This window comes from Notechis scutatus, chromosome 2 (genome assembly GCF_049901735.1).
Source record: "Notechis scutatus isolate UNSWTSFEM ecotype Mainland chromosome 2, rNotScu1.2, whole genome shotgun sequence".
Classification (NCBI taxonomy): Eukaryota; Metazoa; Chordata; class Lepidosauria; order Squamata; family Elapidae; genus Notechis; species Notechis scutatus.
Window position 1 is genome coordinate 70270284 of NC_142010.1, and position 15608 is coordinate 70285891.

The 15608-nt window shown below is 47.5% G+C and overlaps 1 protein-coding gene across 1 annotated transcript in view; it reads right to left on the reverse strand.

Annotated features, from left to right (window-relative positions):
- Positions 1 to 15179, reverse strand: part of NSD1 (nuclear receptor binding SET domain protein 1) — a 71197-nt gene extending 56018 nt beyond the window's left edge. Inside the window, 2 exon segments of the mRNA XM_026673395.2 lie at positions 13532 to 14439; positions 15037 to 15179. Coding sequence (XP_026529180.2) covers positions 13532 to 14419 — 888 coding nt within the window. The 5' untranslated portion in view covers positions 14420 to 14439; positions 15037 to 15179.
- Positions 15180 to 15608: the final 429 nt, after the last annotated feature.

A 15608-nucleotide genomic window follows, 5' to 3' on the forward strand; every position in this document is an offset into this window, starting at 1 on the left:
AATGTTAAGTTACCACCAGGTAAACATGCCATAGGATGTAAATGGATTTATAAACTGAAGACAGGTGTAGATGGGACTGTTACCCATAAAGCCAGGTTAGTAGCACAAGGGTTCAATCAGACAGCAAATGTCTATGATGAGGTGTTTGCACCTAGTCTGAAGGCTACTACATTAAGGGCAGCATTAGTGTGGGCAGCTAAGGAGAAATACATTGTAAATCATTTAGATGTAGAAACGGCATATCTGCATGCACTGTTGCAACACACTATATATTTAAAGAAACCTTTAGGTCTCAAAAATGATAATACTGATAAAACAACTGATTGCTGGAAATTGAAAAGGAGTCTTTATGGTTTGAAGCAATCAGGATATGAGTGGAACCAATGTATAGTTAAAGAATTAACTAAAATAGGCTTTGTAGCTGGCATGGCTGATCCATGTTTGTTTAAAAAGGAAACTAATGATATAGTGTCATTATTGTTATTATTTACTGATGACATAGCATTAATCACCAAAACTGAACAAGAAGCTACTGAGATAATTTCACTATTGGAAAATAAATTTAAGATAAAACAATTAGGAGAAATCAAACAATATCTTGGTTTAAAGATAGATAGAACTAGAGGAGGATACAAGATCTCACAGGCAGATAAAATTAACCAATTACTAAAAAGTTTTAAAATGGAACTTTGTAAGCCGGCTAAAACACCAATGAGCCAGGAGTTTAGCCATAGTGATGTTCAAAGTCCTATTTTTGATAAGAACATTTATCAGTCTTTGATTGGTAGTTTATCTTATCTCAGTAATTGGTCAAGGCCAGATATTGCATACAGTGTTAATCAATTAGCGAGATTTAACGCTGAGCCAACTGAAAGGCACTGGGCAAGCTGCTAAACGTGTGTTAAGATATCTGAAACAGACAATGCATTATGCATTGTATTTGGAGCCAAAAGATGAACTGAATTTAACTGCATATGCTAATGCAAGTTTTGCTACAGACATAAATACACGAAAATCTACATCGGGTACTGCTGTATTATTGGGGAAAGCATTGATTGGATGGAGATCTATTAGACAGAAACATCTAAGTTTGTCAACAATGGAGGCTGAATTCTCATGTTTGTCTTTATTATGTACAGATTTAGTTTTGTATAAGCAATTATTAATTGATATGGGAATTGATGTAAAAGATCCCATTGTTGTTTACGAAGATAACCAATCAGCAATACAGATGGCTTCAAATATTGCTGTTAAAACAAGAACAAAACACACAGATTTAAGATATTTAAATGTGAGACAATGTGTACAAAGTAAGATGATTAAGCTAGAATACTGTATGTCAGAAAACAATATAGCAGATCATTTTACAAAGGCCCAAGGCTCTATAAAGCATAAGGCTAGCTGTGAAGATTATGGACTTAGAATGTAAGGCTGTATATATTATCTTACCCAAAAGGAGAGAATGTTAGGAATATAAGTCACCTAACAGGTATTTGGGTTAGAAATATATAAACCAGGATAAACATTTTAGTACTATATCTTTAAGGGAATGCAAGAGCATGCAATTGGGTGTGGTTTCTCAAACAGCCATAAGATGGAGCCAGAAACCTGGGTTGTTTAGTCTTAGTCTCAGAAGAGAGTGTGTCTGAGTGAGTATCTCTATTTCCTTCTGTTGGAAAGTATTGCCGTTCCTCCATTTTTCCTAATTGACTGATATTACTGGATTTGATGTAAGTCTGATACTGAACTGTTTTTGACACTGGAATTTGATATTTGGATTATCCCTGGATTGAAAAACTGACTGATTTACCTGTGAATGACTTTTGGACTGCTTATTTTGGACTTTGCTTAAACCTTTCTGGAAGTAAAAACCTACATTTACTGTACAGTGTATCTGTGTGCTCTGTGTGTATTATTCCAACACTACTCTCTATAGGTCTCCCTGTATGTGCTCATTCTCCTAACGGGGAATTACCTCAACACTGCCCACCTCACTATCCAAGTGACTCTGGCTGGTACAGATGCAAACCATAAAACTATGTAAAAGAGACTTAACTGAAAACCTCAATAGCAATAGTAGTCGGACTTATATACTGCTTCATAGTACTTTACAGCCCTCTCTAAGCAGTTTACAGAGTGAACAATCTGGATCCTCATTTTACCCACTAGGAAGGATGGAAGGCTGAGTCAACCTTGAGCAGGTCAGGATCAAATTGCCAAATTGCAGTTAGTCAGCAGAATTAGCCTGCAGTATTGCATTCTAAGCGCTGTGCCACCATGACTCATGGAATGGAAACAAAAGAGGAAAATAAAATAAAAACAAAAGTTTAAAAGGCAATTTAAAAGGCAGAGGGGGTGCCTCAAATCACCAACCAATCTCAGGGTCACCTGTGACTCTTTAATCCCCATGCCAATTAGCAAGTCCAAGTCTTTATACTCTTCTGAAAGGCTAAAAGAGCTGGGTACAATCTCATCTCTGGAGGCAAAATATTTTATATAGGGTGATGGCAACAGCAGAGAAGGCTCTTTATCTAGGTCCTGCCAGTCAAAATTCTCTAACCGACTGGGCAAACTTTCCCTGCCTGATCCGATGCAATTAGTTCAGTGGTGGTGAACCATTTTGACACTGAGTGCCAAAATGGGAGCATGTATGCGCACACCAGAAACTGGAAGAACAGTTTCCCGGGACGCATTTGTGCACCGGCCACCTAGTCTTCTGGTTTCTAACATGCATGTGTCCTTCCGGTTTCTGGCGCTCCCACACATGCAAAGACCAGCCAGAATGGGGCGTTGGTCCTTACCTGATACGCCCCTTCTAGGCGAGCCGCGAGGAGCATCCAGACTGTGGGATGTGCTTCTGAGTCCTCTTCTTTCAGGCTGAGCTTTAGACGAGGAAACGCTCCGCCCCTCCCACGTGGCATCGCGCAGCGTCTCCCCAGTTTTTTGCGATAACGAGAAGAGAAGTTATTAATCCTTTCTAATCAACTATTGGCTCCTTGGCTGAAAACAGGAGTCCCCACCAGACGGAGATGCTAGGGTGGGGCTGGATGCTCCTCGCGGCTCGCCTAGAAGGGGCGTGATCAGGTAAGGACCAACGCCCCATTCTCCTCGAGCCGCTCGGAGCATCCAGACTGTGGGACATACCAAAGCTTGGCTGTCCTATGGGTGGGACTCCGTCTGGCCCGAAGGCCCCTCCGGATCATTGACAACCCTCTGTAAGACCCGCCGGCCAAAGGAGGCCTCAGCTGAGGCATACGTATCGATCTTGTAATGCCTGATAAACGGGACGGAGAGGCCCAGGTGGCTGCCCTACAAATGTCAGCAATGGGGGCTTGTGTGGCCCAGGCCGCCAAGTGGCCGCACTCCTGGTGGAATGGGCAGTTATTCCACCGGTGCCGGCAGAGAATGGGAAAGGTAACACCTGGCGATGGTCGCCCTGATCCAGCGGCTGATAGTGGAAGGAGAAACCTTGAGCCCTAGTGTCTTGGGTTGAAAGGACAGGAAAAGAGATTCCGACCTTCGTAAGGACTGAGTGCGCTTAATATATATACGCAAGGCCCGTCTAACATCTAGGGTGTGCCAAAGAACCTCCCTGTTCCCCGGAGGGTCTAGGGCAAAAATTTGGTAGAACCAGTTCCTGAGATCTATGGAAGGGCGAGTTAACTTTGGGTAGGAAAGTGGGGTCAGGCCGCAGGACGACCCGGTCTGCATGGAACACACATAGATCGCTCCTGACTGACAGAGCTGCTAATTCCGACACTCGACGAGCAGAAGTGATGGCTACTAGAAAAACTACCTTAAAGGTGAGGAACTGAAGAGATGACTCCCTCAAAGGCTCAAACGGAGAACGAGTAAGAGAAACTAGGACCTTGTTGAGGTCCCATGTGGGAAACCTGTGAACAGTGGGAGGGCACAGGTTGGTGGCACCCCTAAGGAAGGATCTAACCCGGGGGTGATGGGAAAGGGAGCCGTAGTTATCACAGGAGACCACTGTTGAGAGGGCAGAGACTTGTCGTCTCAGGGTGTTAGGTGCAAGCCCCTTGCGAAGGCCTTCCTGAAGAAATTCCAGAATCTGAGCCACGGAGGGAGAGAGGGGTCAACCTGGGACCCACTACACCACTTGCAGAACCCCTTCCAAGTGGCATCATAAATTCGTGTAGTGGAGGGTCGCCTGGCGGCCAAAATAGTGTCGATGACATGGCTTGATAGGTTCTCGCTAGTCAGACGGATCCGCTCAACTTCCAGACGGCTAACTGTAGCCATTGAGGCTCCGGATGTAGAAGGGGCCCCTGAGAGAGGAGACCCTGTCCGGGGATCCGCCATGGGGGCGCTACCGATAGGTTGCGGAGGTCCGCAAACCACGGTCGCCTGGGCCAATAGGGAGCCACCAGGAGAAGGTCTGCCCTCTCCTGAATGAGTTTCTGAATGACTCTGGGCACTAGCGGGAGCGGAGGGAAGGCATATAGGAGCCCTGGGGGCCATGGGCAGCGCAGAGCATTGTGGTTCTCCGCCCCGTGAGACGGATACCGGGAGAAAAACCGTGGAAGTTGTGTGTTGGATGGGGAAGCGAACAGATCCACCACTGGAAGGCCGAATATCCTGGACGCTTCCTCGAACAGGGATGGATGAAGTCGCCATTCTGCTTGGTCCACCGTGGCCCTGCTCAGCCAGTCCGCCTGGGTATTGTCTATCCCGGAGATGTGTTCGGCTTTTAGTGATAGGAGGTTGGCCTCTGCCCAGCGGCAAAGGCGCTCGGCTTCCCTCATCAGTTGAATTGACTGGGTGCCCCCTTGCCTGTTGATATGGGCCTTGGCCGTGACGTTGTCTGTGAGAACGAGAACATGGCGACTGCGGATCTGGGGGAAGCAGCGCAGAGCCAGATGGACGGCATGGAGCTCTAGCCAGTTGATGCTGCATCTTTGTTCGGTCGGCGACCATTTGCCTTGCGCCGAGAGTGAGTTGAGATGAGCGCCCAACCGGATAGACTTGCGTCCGGTAGTGACGGTGAGTCTTTGAGGCTCCGCAAAGAGGTGGCCTCTGTTGATGGCGGGATTGGTCCACCAGAGAAGAGACGTGAGGACCTTTGGAGGGACATTGACTCTGATCTTCGAGTTGCTTCTTCCGGATCTTTGGAACGGGAGCAGGAACCACTGGAGGGGTCTGCTGTGTAAGCGGGCCCAGGGAATAATAGAGATGCATGACACCATTTTTCCCAACAATCTAGAGAGGTCAAGCAAGGCCACCCTCCTAGAACGTCTAATTTGTTTGACCAGGGTTTGAATGCTAAGAAACCTCTCTGGGGAGAGAAAACTCTCTCTGAGACCGAATCAATTATGGCACCCAGGTGGTTGATTCGGTGGAAGGGTAAGTTGGCTCTTTGCCAATTGACTAGAAACCCGTGTGCCCGTAGGGCGGAAAGGGTGACCCTGGTATCCCTGACTGCCTGGGACTTGGACGGGGACAGGATAAGGATATCGTCCAAGTAGCAGTGGAGGCGGACAGGAATGCTCCTGAGGTGGGCCGCCAGGACCTTGGTGAAGGTCCTGGGGGCCGAGGCCAGCCCAAAGGGTAGGGCCACGTATTGATAGTGAAGGCCATTATAACAGAACCTAAGGAATTTGTGATGAGAGGGCCTGATAGGAATATGAAGGTATGCCTCAGAGAGATCTATGGAGGACAGCCAGTCTCCCCGCCTGGTGCCTAGGAGAATGGATTGCAAGGTGTGCATTTTGAATTTGCGCTGGATAAGGTGACAGTTGAGTCGCTTTCAGGTCTAGGATGGCTCTCCAGCCCCCAGAATGTTTGGGCACGACAAAGAGATGGGAGTAAAATCCCTTCCTCTCTGAGCCGGAGGGACAGGTTGAATGGCCTGAATATCAAGCAGGTGATGGATGGCTGCATCCATTAATGCACGTTGGTGGGATCCCCTGAGGAGGGGATGGAAGAAACGATCAGGGGAGTGGATTTGAACTCGAGGGCGAGACCAAACCTTATTGTGTCTCTAACCCATGCATCGGAAGTGGATTTGTCCCATTGGGCGGCGAAGTGGCGGAGGCGGCCACCAATGGGGAGGGAGAAGGAGGCTCTACCTTCTGCGGTAGGGCCTTCCTCCCGTACCCGAAAGGGTCTCTTATAACCACCCCCTCGCCTGGTCCTGTCGCCTGAGTCCGTGCGATCCTGGGATCGGAAGGAAGGGGGTCGGGGGAATCTGGGCGGGAAGGGGGTTGGTAGAAAGGGCGGGAAAGCTCCTCCGAAAGGGCTGAGAGCCCCTGGTCTCCGATCTTCGAAGAAGGGAAGGCAAGTACTTCCTTTGCTGCGACCTCGACCAGCAGGGGTTCGAGGCCGGGCCAAACAGTTTGTCTCCTGTAATAGGGGCAGTGGCCAGCTTGACCTTATTCTTTACGTCCGCCTGCCAGTGTTTGAGCCATAGCAGGCGACGAGCCGTGACGTGGGACGTGATGGCCCTGGAAGAGAATTTCACCGACTGGTAAGTGGCGTCAGCCGAGAACTCGGCTGCAGCCACTAGCCGCAATGTCCTGGTGCGCCCTCAGGTTGGAAGCAGGGACGTGTTCCTGAGCTGAGGTAGCCAGCGGATAGAGGACCTAGTGAAAAAAGAGGCGGCGGTAGCTGACTTAATGGCCCAGGCGTCGGATAGGTGGGCCCTGCGCAGGGCCAGCTCCACCCGCTTATCCTCAGGTTTCAAGGCCTCTAGGGCCTCACTAGGTGTAGAGGAGGAAGCTAGACCCACAATAGGGTCATCGACCTCTGGAATGTTCAGGAGGCTGGACAGTGCCGAATCGAGATTAAAGAACCTCTTGTCTTGGCTAGAGGGTGTGGGAGGGGTCCCTGTGGAGGATAGTTGCTTCGCTACCAGATCTACGAATATGGGGGGGAAGGGATGACCTCAGCTTCAACCACTGGTTGGGTGAAAATGGAATCTTCTGGGCCCTCTGGGATGGGGGGAGGTCAGCAGGGGCCTGGGAAAGAAGGCCCGAGACATTCTTGGCCTTAAGAAGGAGGGACTTGAACATGTGTGGTTTGAAGAGCCCCCAAAGGAGGGTTGGTCAGTCGAAGTGCCCTCGTCCTCGGACATCTCCCCTCCATGATGTCAGTCTCTAAGGGAGGTTCACTGTAGCGGAGGATCCCATCTGGGGATCCTCCTCCTCGAATCCCTAAAGTCCCCTTCCTCCTCAACCTGGGCCCCAACCGGAGGAGGGCTGTCCCTCTGAGAGAGTACCTGAGCAACCGGGGACCGGTTGTGGAAGGGATCTGATAGACAAGGAGTCGTGCTCGGAGACTCGAGGAGAGAAGCCTGATCTGGACATGTGCTGTAGTTCCTCTATAACACTCTGGCGGATGGCTGATTCCATCCAAGCCCTGATGTGAGGTGGCACCTCAGATGTAGAAGGTTCGTCCTGGCGCAGACCAGCAGCCGTGGGTGTAAAAGTGGCTTCGGGTGTCAGACTCATCGTAGGACCGGGGGTCGGGAGACCCTGGGGCGAACTGCGCCTAGGTAGGGAAGAAAGGCCTGGGGGAGAGGTTGAATAGAGGTAGGGGGTGGAGGAGGAGGTGGAGACGGTTCAGAGCGGGACTCCCTTGAACGCCTGTCGAACTCTTTTTCTAACGCCTTGTGGCGCCTTAAGGCGTCACGTTGAGAGGCCTTGGAAGGTTCCTTGTCCTTTCTAGAGCCCTTAGGTTCCTTGTCCTGCTTGCGCAAATAGTGGGACTTTGCCTTGGCCTTCAATGAAGGACGTTTAGAGGAATTGTCGTCTGCCATATTGAACAATAGAGATTAATAAGGGCGGTTGGCTCGCCCAGATCAGGCCTGGATAAGGCCGGGTGAGGATGAGGCTGGCCCGCTCCCCTTTTGAATTTTACTTGTACAGAGATAACAGAAATATATATATATATATTTAGCTATGTAATCCTGTTTTGATCCTTTCTGTAGTGCTTTTTATATTCTTTATATCAGCTGAATATACAGGTACTCCGATATATCCAATATCTTAAGAGAAAAATTGCTGTACCAAAAAAATTATTTCTTTTTTGTTATTATTCCTTTTGTATTTGGATCAAATATAAATTCTATTATAGTTATTTCCTTGGATGTATATCTCTCAGTGCCGAATCAGTCGAATAACGCCTGAGGCCTAGAGTTGAATAGGAGGCCTCTGGCAGCCAGCCTCCAGACAACAGAAGAAAAAACCGGAGGGGAGGCTGCAACTTCGCCCCGAAAAGGGCTGCGGGAGGCCAACAAGCACTAACCAAGACTAGCCAGGCAGGTCGATGGGCAGCTAGGCTTTAACCCTAGGCCTGGAGATTTAATTCACCGCAGCTGAATATTAAATAAAAAGAAACTTTCAGCGCCCGGCCACGAGGTGGAGCCAAAATGGCGTCCGCGAGCTGAACTGCCTGGGCGCCTTCGGGACGGAAAGAACAGGAAGGCTTGGCCGGTCAGCTCGGCGCCCTAAAGCCCTAGGGGCGATAGCCCTCCCGGTTGGCGTTTAGGGTGGGGGGAATCCAGCGGAGGAGCGCGTGCCACAGGCAACGCGCAGGCAGCGACACGATCTGATAAGGGGGCGTCGCGCTGAAGGCGCTGCGAGCCCGCAATCTCGCCCAGAGGACAGGGAAGAAATTTCCCTTGAGTCCTGACCCTTTGCGCAGGAGGAGGAAGGAAGCAAACCTTATTAGGACGGAGGATTCAATGAAACAGCCAAGGAGCTCTTTGAAACGCAGCCTGATTCTTCGAGGCTGAGCAAAAGACTGGGGAGACGCTGCGCGATGCCACGTGGGAGGGGCGGAGCGTTTCCTCGTCTAAAGCTCAGCCTGAAAGAAGAGGACTCAGAAGCACATCCCACAGTCTGGATGCTCCGAGCGGCTCGAGGGAGAAGAGCAACGGGCAACAACTGGCATGCCCGGAGCGATGGCTCTGCGTGCCACTTCCGGCACAGGTTCGCCATCACAGGATTAGTTGATGAAATTGGGACAAGATACTTCCTCGGATATAATTTTTCAACATCGGCTGGCAAATTTGATGTTGCAGACCCTTAAGAGGTCTTAAGGGGACACTCAGGGTTTCTAGAATTACATTTTAAGAAACAGTCTACATTAGAATAAATATTACTGCTTTAAATTAATTAGAAGGCTATTCCATTTTTTCTATGACTACAACAAATATTTTATAAATAATGGTGACTGATTTTGAACAACTAAAACTTACTTGCATTACAATAAGTGTGCTATTAATATGTTTAGCATGAACCCACAAAATTATTTTTACCTGTCCATTATGTTTGTCAGAAGGTCTCATGTTATGGGAAGATTATGTGGGGTAGAATGGAAACCATTTATTTTTAGAAAGCCCTTCATAATTTGAGTGGTAGTAAATACAGAAATAGATGCAGAAAAGATGACCTAAGTGAAATTTTTGCCCAAAGAAACCTGAGATGGGATTTCCTAGGGGAACAGACTACACATCCCCCCAGCTACAAGAACATGCCAGATCCCCATTTTTGGTGATAGATACGATAGATTGATTGATTTTCCTCTGAATAAAAACATTACAAATTTTTAGTTAGAGAAATAGAGAAAAATAATAGGAAAGAAAAAAGAAATGAAGTAGAAATGATGAAAAAGAAATAATAAAGAAGTGGCTTCTAATCTACTTAACAGCAGTTATAAGAATATTTGTATTTCATCCTCTCTTACTAAGGTTATATCAAAGTTTCTTTCTTTCCATAATCTACCCTTTCCAATCATCAAGTCCATAAATCATCAAATTATTTTTCTTTTTTGCAGCAAAAAATAATATCCACTATTATTCTACACAGAAAGGCAACAGTTCTACCTATGAGTTTACTAGGTGGTTTGAAGTAATAGCGATCTTTAGTATCCCACTGAAACACTACAGGCCACATGCTTCTGCACTCACCTAAGCTCCATACAAGTGTAAAGATCCCATTTCCAGTTTGTCACAGGCTATAAGTAGTCCTCTTTTTATGACCATAACTGGAACTGGAAAATATATTAAGCAAAGCATCATGACCACAATTAACTTTATGATCTTTTTGCTGTGGTTGAGTGATGCATCACATGATTGTGATCTGTGACCTACACCCTGCCAGCTTCTTCACTAACTTGTCAAAAGCTTTGGGGGAAGATCACAAATGGCAATCACATGACCCAGGACCAGTGGTGGGAGTCCAAAAATTTTACTACTGGTTCTATAGGCATGGCTTGGTGGGCGTGGCAGGGAAAGGATACTGTAAAATCTCCATTCAGAGGTGGTATTTACCAGTTCTCCAAACTACTCAAAATTTCTGCTACCAGTTTTCCAGAACTGGTCAGAACCTGCTGAATACCACCTCTGCCCAGGACACTATAAAACTGTTGTAAATGTAAGCTGGTTGCCAAGCACCCAGACTGAAATCATGTAACTGCAGGGACACTAAGATGGTCATAAGTGTGAGGGTTCATCACAACTTCAAATAGTCACTAACAAAAGTTACAAACAAATGGTGGTAAGTCAAGGAATAAAGATTTCCACCTTCTTCAAGTATGAGAACTCACACCATTAACCATAATTTAAGCCTTATTGACTCTTCATAGACAAATACTACTTTCAATTGAATGAAAGAAGAAACTACTGTTTGTTATAGATTGCTAATATCAGTAACTGTCTAGAATTTACTTGGTTTATTATTGTTAATAGGGGGGGGGGGGGGGGGGGGGGGGGGGGGGGGGGGGGGGGGGGGGGGGGGGGGGGGGGGGGGGGGGGGGGGGGGGGGGGGGGGGGGGGGGGGGGGGGGGGGGGGGGGGGGGGGGGGGGGGGGGGGGGGGGGGGGGGGGGGGGGGGGGGGGGGGGGGGGGGGGGGGGGGGGGGGGGGGGGGGGGGGGGGGGGGGGGGGGGGGGGGGGGGGGGGGGGGGGGGGGGGGGGGGGGGGGGGGGGGGGGGGGGGGGGGGGGGGGGGGGGGGGGGGGGGGGGGGGGGGGGGGGGGGGGGGGGGGGGGGGGGGGGGGGGGGGGGGGGGGGTGGGTATATAAACTCACAAAAGTGATTCAATAGCTAACATACTTTTAGACTGATTTACGTAATCTTAGCCAAAACATTTTAAAAGAGAAATTATAATATTGAATTCTAAAAGACAAAAGCTTTTTTTTTTTAAAAAAAAAGATTTCTTATTTTTCTCTGTCTCAACAGCATCCCACACAAGCAAGCAATGTTCATCCAATATGCTTCCTATTTGGCAATAACTACCATAGGACCTAATCATGGACACTCAGACTTAGAAGGCTTAAGAGAACAGAAGGCTCAAAACAATAGACACAAAGTGATTTGGAAACGAAACTTGTAATTATATTCAGGACAGTGATATTCCTATGACTAACTCTTGCATTGCTTGTCCTTTGCACCTCACTTTAAACAAAAAGCCAAATGTTTTAATGCAAACAGTTACAAATAATAGCAACATCATAAAATAACTACTTTCTTGTTTGGCCTTGCATAGGAGAGAATGTCTCTTGTAGGATTATGCTTGCTTTATTTAAAACAACAAATAAGGTTCTTTAGTCAGATCAATTTCACCTATCAATTTCACCTATCCACAAATATAAAAAATTACTCAATTCATATAAGTCAGGTTGCTTCAACTGGATGACTGCTTTAAGAATTATTCTTGTTTATATTGTGCAAAATGTTTGTGTGTGTGTATACATACACATTCACATACATATATGTGCACAATAGTTGAAATAACCACTTCATCCAATGAAGTATAAATCTTGCTGCAAAAATATTATTAGGTTAGCTGCTGTTTTTAGATGCAACAACTTTTCCCCTGGATTATCTAGCCTTCAGTAAAGTAACAATATATATGAACAGTATTTCAATGTTACAGTTGAAGATAAAACAATTCTTATAGCAGTATTTGGTACAAATACATTGTTTGCATCCACACAAAAACTCATAATAGTCTGATTCGCATAACAAGCAAACTCAAAAAATCCCACATCATGTCCAAACTTAGAGGTGGTGTGTGTGCACCAAATCAGTGTTGTGTGTGCACCAAATCAGTGTTCACAATCCTTTTCTCATTTACCTAGAAATAGGTTCCATTTAATTACATGGAACATACTTCTGAATGGGCAAATGCAGAATTGTTCTATTACTCTTATATCATACTCTTTTTTTCTATTTTACTGCCACAGCAAACCTTTACAAACCAACCACAATGAAAACAATTTTTCAGCACAATTCTTAATCCAATCCCTGTGTTTATTCTTTAATACTTCCACTCTGAGCAATGAATACAGGGCCACAGCAAAACATAATTATTTGCAAAATTATTCCTGAACAGTAAACTTTTGATTCCAAGTATTATCAGCATCATAGCTCTGTCATTCCCAATCAACTCCAGCCCACAAATAGATCAACTTCTTATACCTATAAAAATGTAATCTTCAAACCTACTTTATAAGTTAAACCTTACTTATTTTACTAAAATAACATATTTCCTCCTGCTTCATGTATGTTATTTTATCCTGATATATAATCATGGCTACCAGGCATATGACACTTGTTGACATCACATGTATACTATACAATGTATAGTATTCCACATGTCAGTTCGTTGTATCATATGTATATGCACTAAAAAGACGAAACTGACAGCAAGCATCTAACATGTGTTTCTGTGCAAAAGAAATGCTCAAAATTACACTTTTCATTATTTTTGCTATTAATCTTGTAGTGAGACCTTTACACGAAACAGTTCTAGCAACCTTGCAAATCAAGTCAGAAATGCAAGAATAACTTTTTAGTTCATATAACTGGTTTATTTTTCATTTATTTAAAGATAATCTACACTCAGAAATTATATAGACTCTAGAAATTAGTTCTATAGACAAATGTTCTATCCAAAGAATACTTTGGCTTTAAAGCAGTTTTAAAATTTCAGATTCATACCAATAATTGAAACTGTAAGCAGAAAGAAGAAAATGTAAATGAATTTTTTTAAAAATAAAGTAATACTTTTTTAAAATAAACTATAAAATATCACATCCCAATTCTGGCAAATGGTTGTCAATAAGAAGCAAGAAAAGGTGGGAATTCCTATAGAAGAAGAAAAAAAATAACAGTTTCAATCCTGCTTCTGTAATAAGTTACTTTTCAATATATCAACTTTTGATTATAGAGTGCCAGGCAGAATAAGCTACATTTGTATTATTCACTTTACTAAATCACACCCATTTCAATTTTCATCTGAAACATATAAACAGATATATGGAAAAATCTGCCCCATAACAACTTTCTTCAGTCTATCTAACGCCTTCCAGATGAATTAAATTTTAGCATCCTAGTCAGACAGTTAATGGTTCTAAGAAAAAAGATTATCTGGAGGGCACCAGGTTGCAGAAGACTGCCCCATAACTGACTAACCTTCCTCCCTCTATTTGTGCTTCTCTACAGCAGCAGGTGGCCACAGTAAAATAAATTTCCAGAAAACTTATTTGGTACCCCAAGGCTGCTTACAGATGGTAATCCTGGAGTTGGTGGACTTGCAGTAATGGAAGATTCAAGCCTTTCTATCAAGTTTCCTAAGGTGTTGGGAGTCGGATTTGGATCTTCCTTTTCAGACACTTTCGTGAGACTGAACTGGTTTTCTTTTCTTCGATCAGCATCTCCAGGTAAATAAGGCATTGAGAGTAGATCCGTTTTCTCAGTCCTGCTCCCTAGAGGAGACTCTTGGTAAGAATTACTTTGTACATGCTCTGGAGAAGAAACTGGGGTTGATAAGAGGGCAGAAATGGTCTCATTGGGTCTAATTTCTATGCAGTCTCCTAGGTGGAGGTCTGCCCTGTTTTCAGAGTCAGTTTCTTTACTGCAGGTGGCTGTAGCTCTATTTTCCATCCTCAAGTGAATTTCTTCCTCTGGATTTTCCTCAGCTGTGATGAAGGAAGCTTCTGAATCCACCTCCTTGTCTTCCTCGGATGAAGAAAAAGAGTCAAAATCCAGAATCCGGGCAGAATCCTGCAGAGGGTAGTCTCTGGAGCCATCTAAGGACAATGACGAACTGCAAAGCTCCAGGGAGTCCCGGCTGGAGTCGTTCATTTCCAGCTCCTGCAAGGAATCAGAGCCATCTTTTGAGCCATTCAAATATTCAGCATTGCCCATGGAGGCCAAATCCTGCAGCTTGCGCAGAGGGATATAACAGGAGGAAGGTTCCTGGCCGAAGGCAGCCTCCGACGCTGCTGGAGGGACCCCCACTGGGCACCCATTAGGGAGCTCGGGGCTACCGCTCCGACCCTCCCCCACATAGGAGCTGCTGTCCCCGTCCTCCTCCTCCAGCGCGTCTAGCCCCAAAGGAGTGGCGAAAGGAAGCAGGCAGCCCCTCCTGCTCACTTCGCAGGCCTGATCCATTCTGTGAGGCGGGCATCAACCTGTGAAGTAAACACAGCAACAATGGGGTCAGCCAAGCCCTCCATGGCCTTGTTCTCCAAAATGGCAGCCATTCCTCCTGCTCCTCCTCCTTTTCGCGGCGGCCGCTGCCGCGGCAGAGGCCCGACAGCCGCCTTCTGTTCTGGCCCGGAGGCCGCAGAACGTCTAACAAGCCGGGTGCGGGCTCCTTCCTCCGATTCTCCACTCCCAGCAACGTTGCCTCCTAATCGCCACGACCTGACGTTGCCTTCAAAACAAGGGCAACATCCATCCTGCTGTTGCTTGCCGGGAGCACCGCAGAGCAGAGCAGGCCTGTTCTGGCCTTTCCGCACTCCCCCCCACCTCCCCCCGAAAGCTCCCAGCTGCTACAGAGTGAACGGTTCAGCAAAGGCTTCTGGACTTTTCATCCCTCCTCCTTTTCCTACCCCCCGGCTTCCCTAACTAGGCCCGACAGAAGCTAGGCAAGGACTCTCCCCCCTCCCCTTTGCAAAGGCCCATCTGGAGTGGGCTGCAGCGCCCTTGCCATGTCCGGATGGAATTTGGCCGAATACGCTTTTCAAGCCTTTTTGGAGAGCGGGGAAGTCGTTCCTGAAATTTACCTGCCCCCTCCCTCAGTGCAGGGCCAAAACGAAGAGCCGACTTGGCTCCTCCGGCCCCTACCCGCTCCGCCTCCAGCACAGCAGCCTGCCGGCCTCTTGCGCTTAGCTTGCTTGCTCGCTCTTTTCCGCTCGCGCGCGCCCCCGCTGCAGGCGCGCCGCCGCCGCCGCTACTGCTGTCCCCCCGTGCGCGCTCGCGCGCGCCCCCTGACTGACTCTTGGGGTTCAGCAGCTGCAAACGCGGCGCTGTCCAATCAGAGCGGGCGCGCCCGCTCCTGTCCCCTTCGGGCACCACACGGCCCTGTGTGCTTGTCGCTGCCCCCTAGTGCTCAGTGCTGCAGCCCCTCCTGCCCCACCTCTTGCTCCTTCCACTTGACTACCTCCTTAGCCTGCTCCCCAGGGCTGGTTGTGGGCGAGCAATCCTGCCCGGCCTAACCTCGGCCTGCCTCCCTCCCTTCCTTCCTACGGCACATGGCGCCGCAGCTCTCCTCTCTGCCCGCGCTGGACAAGCCCTGCCTTTCTCGCGGCCAGCGCCAGCGCCCGTCCTACCACGCAGCCTAAACAAGTCGTTTCGT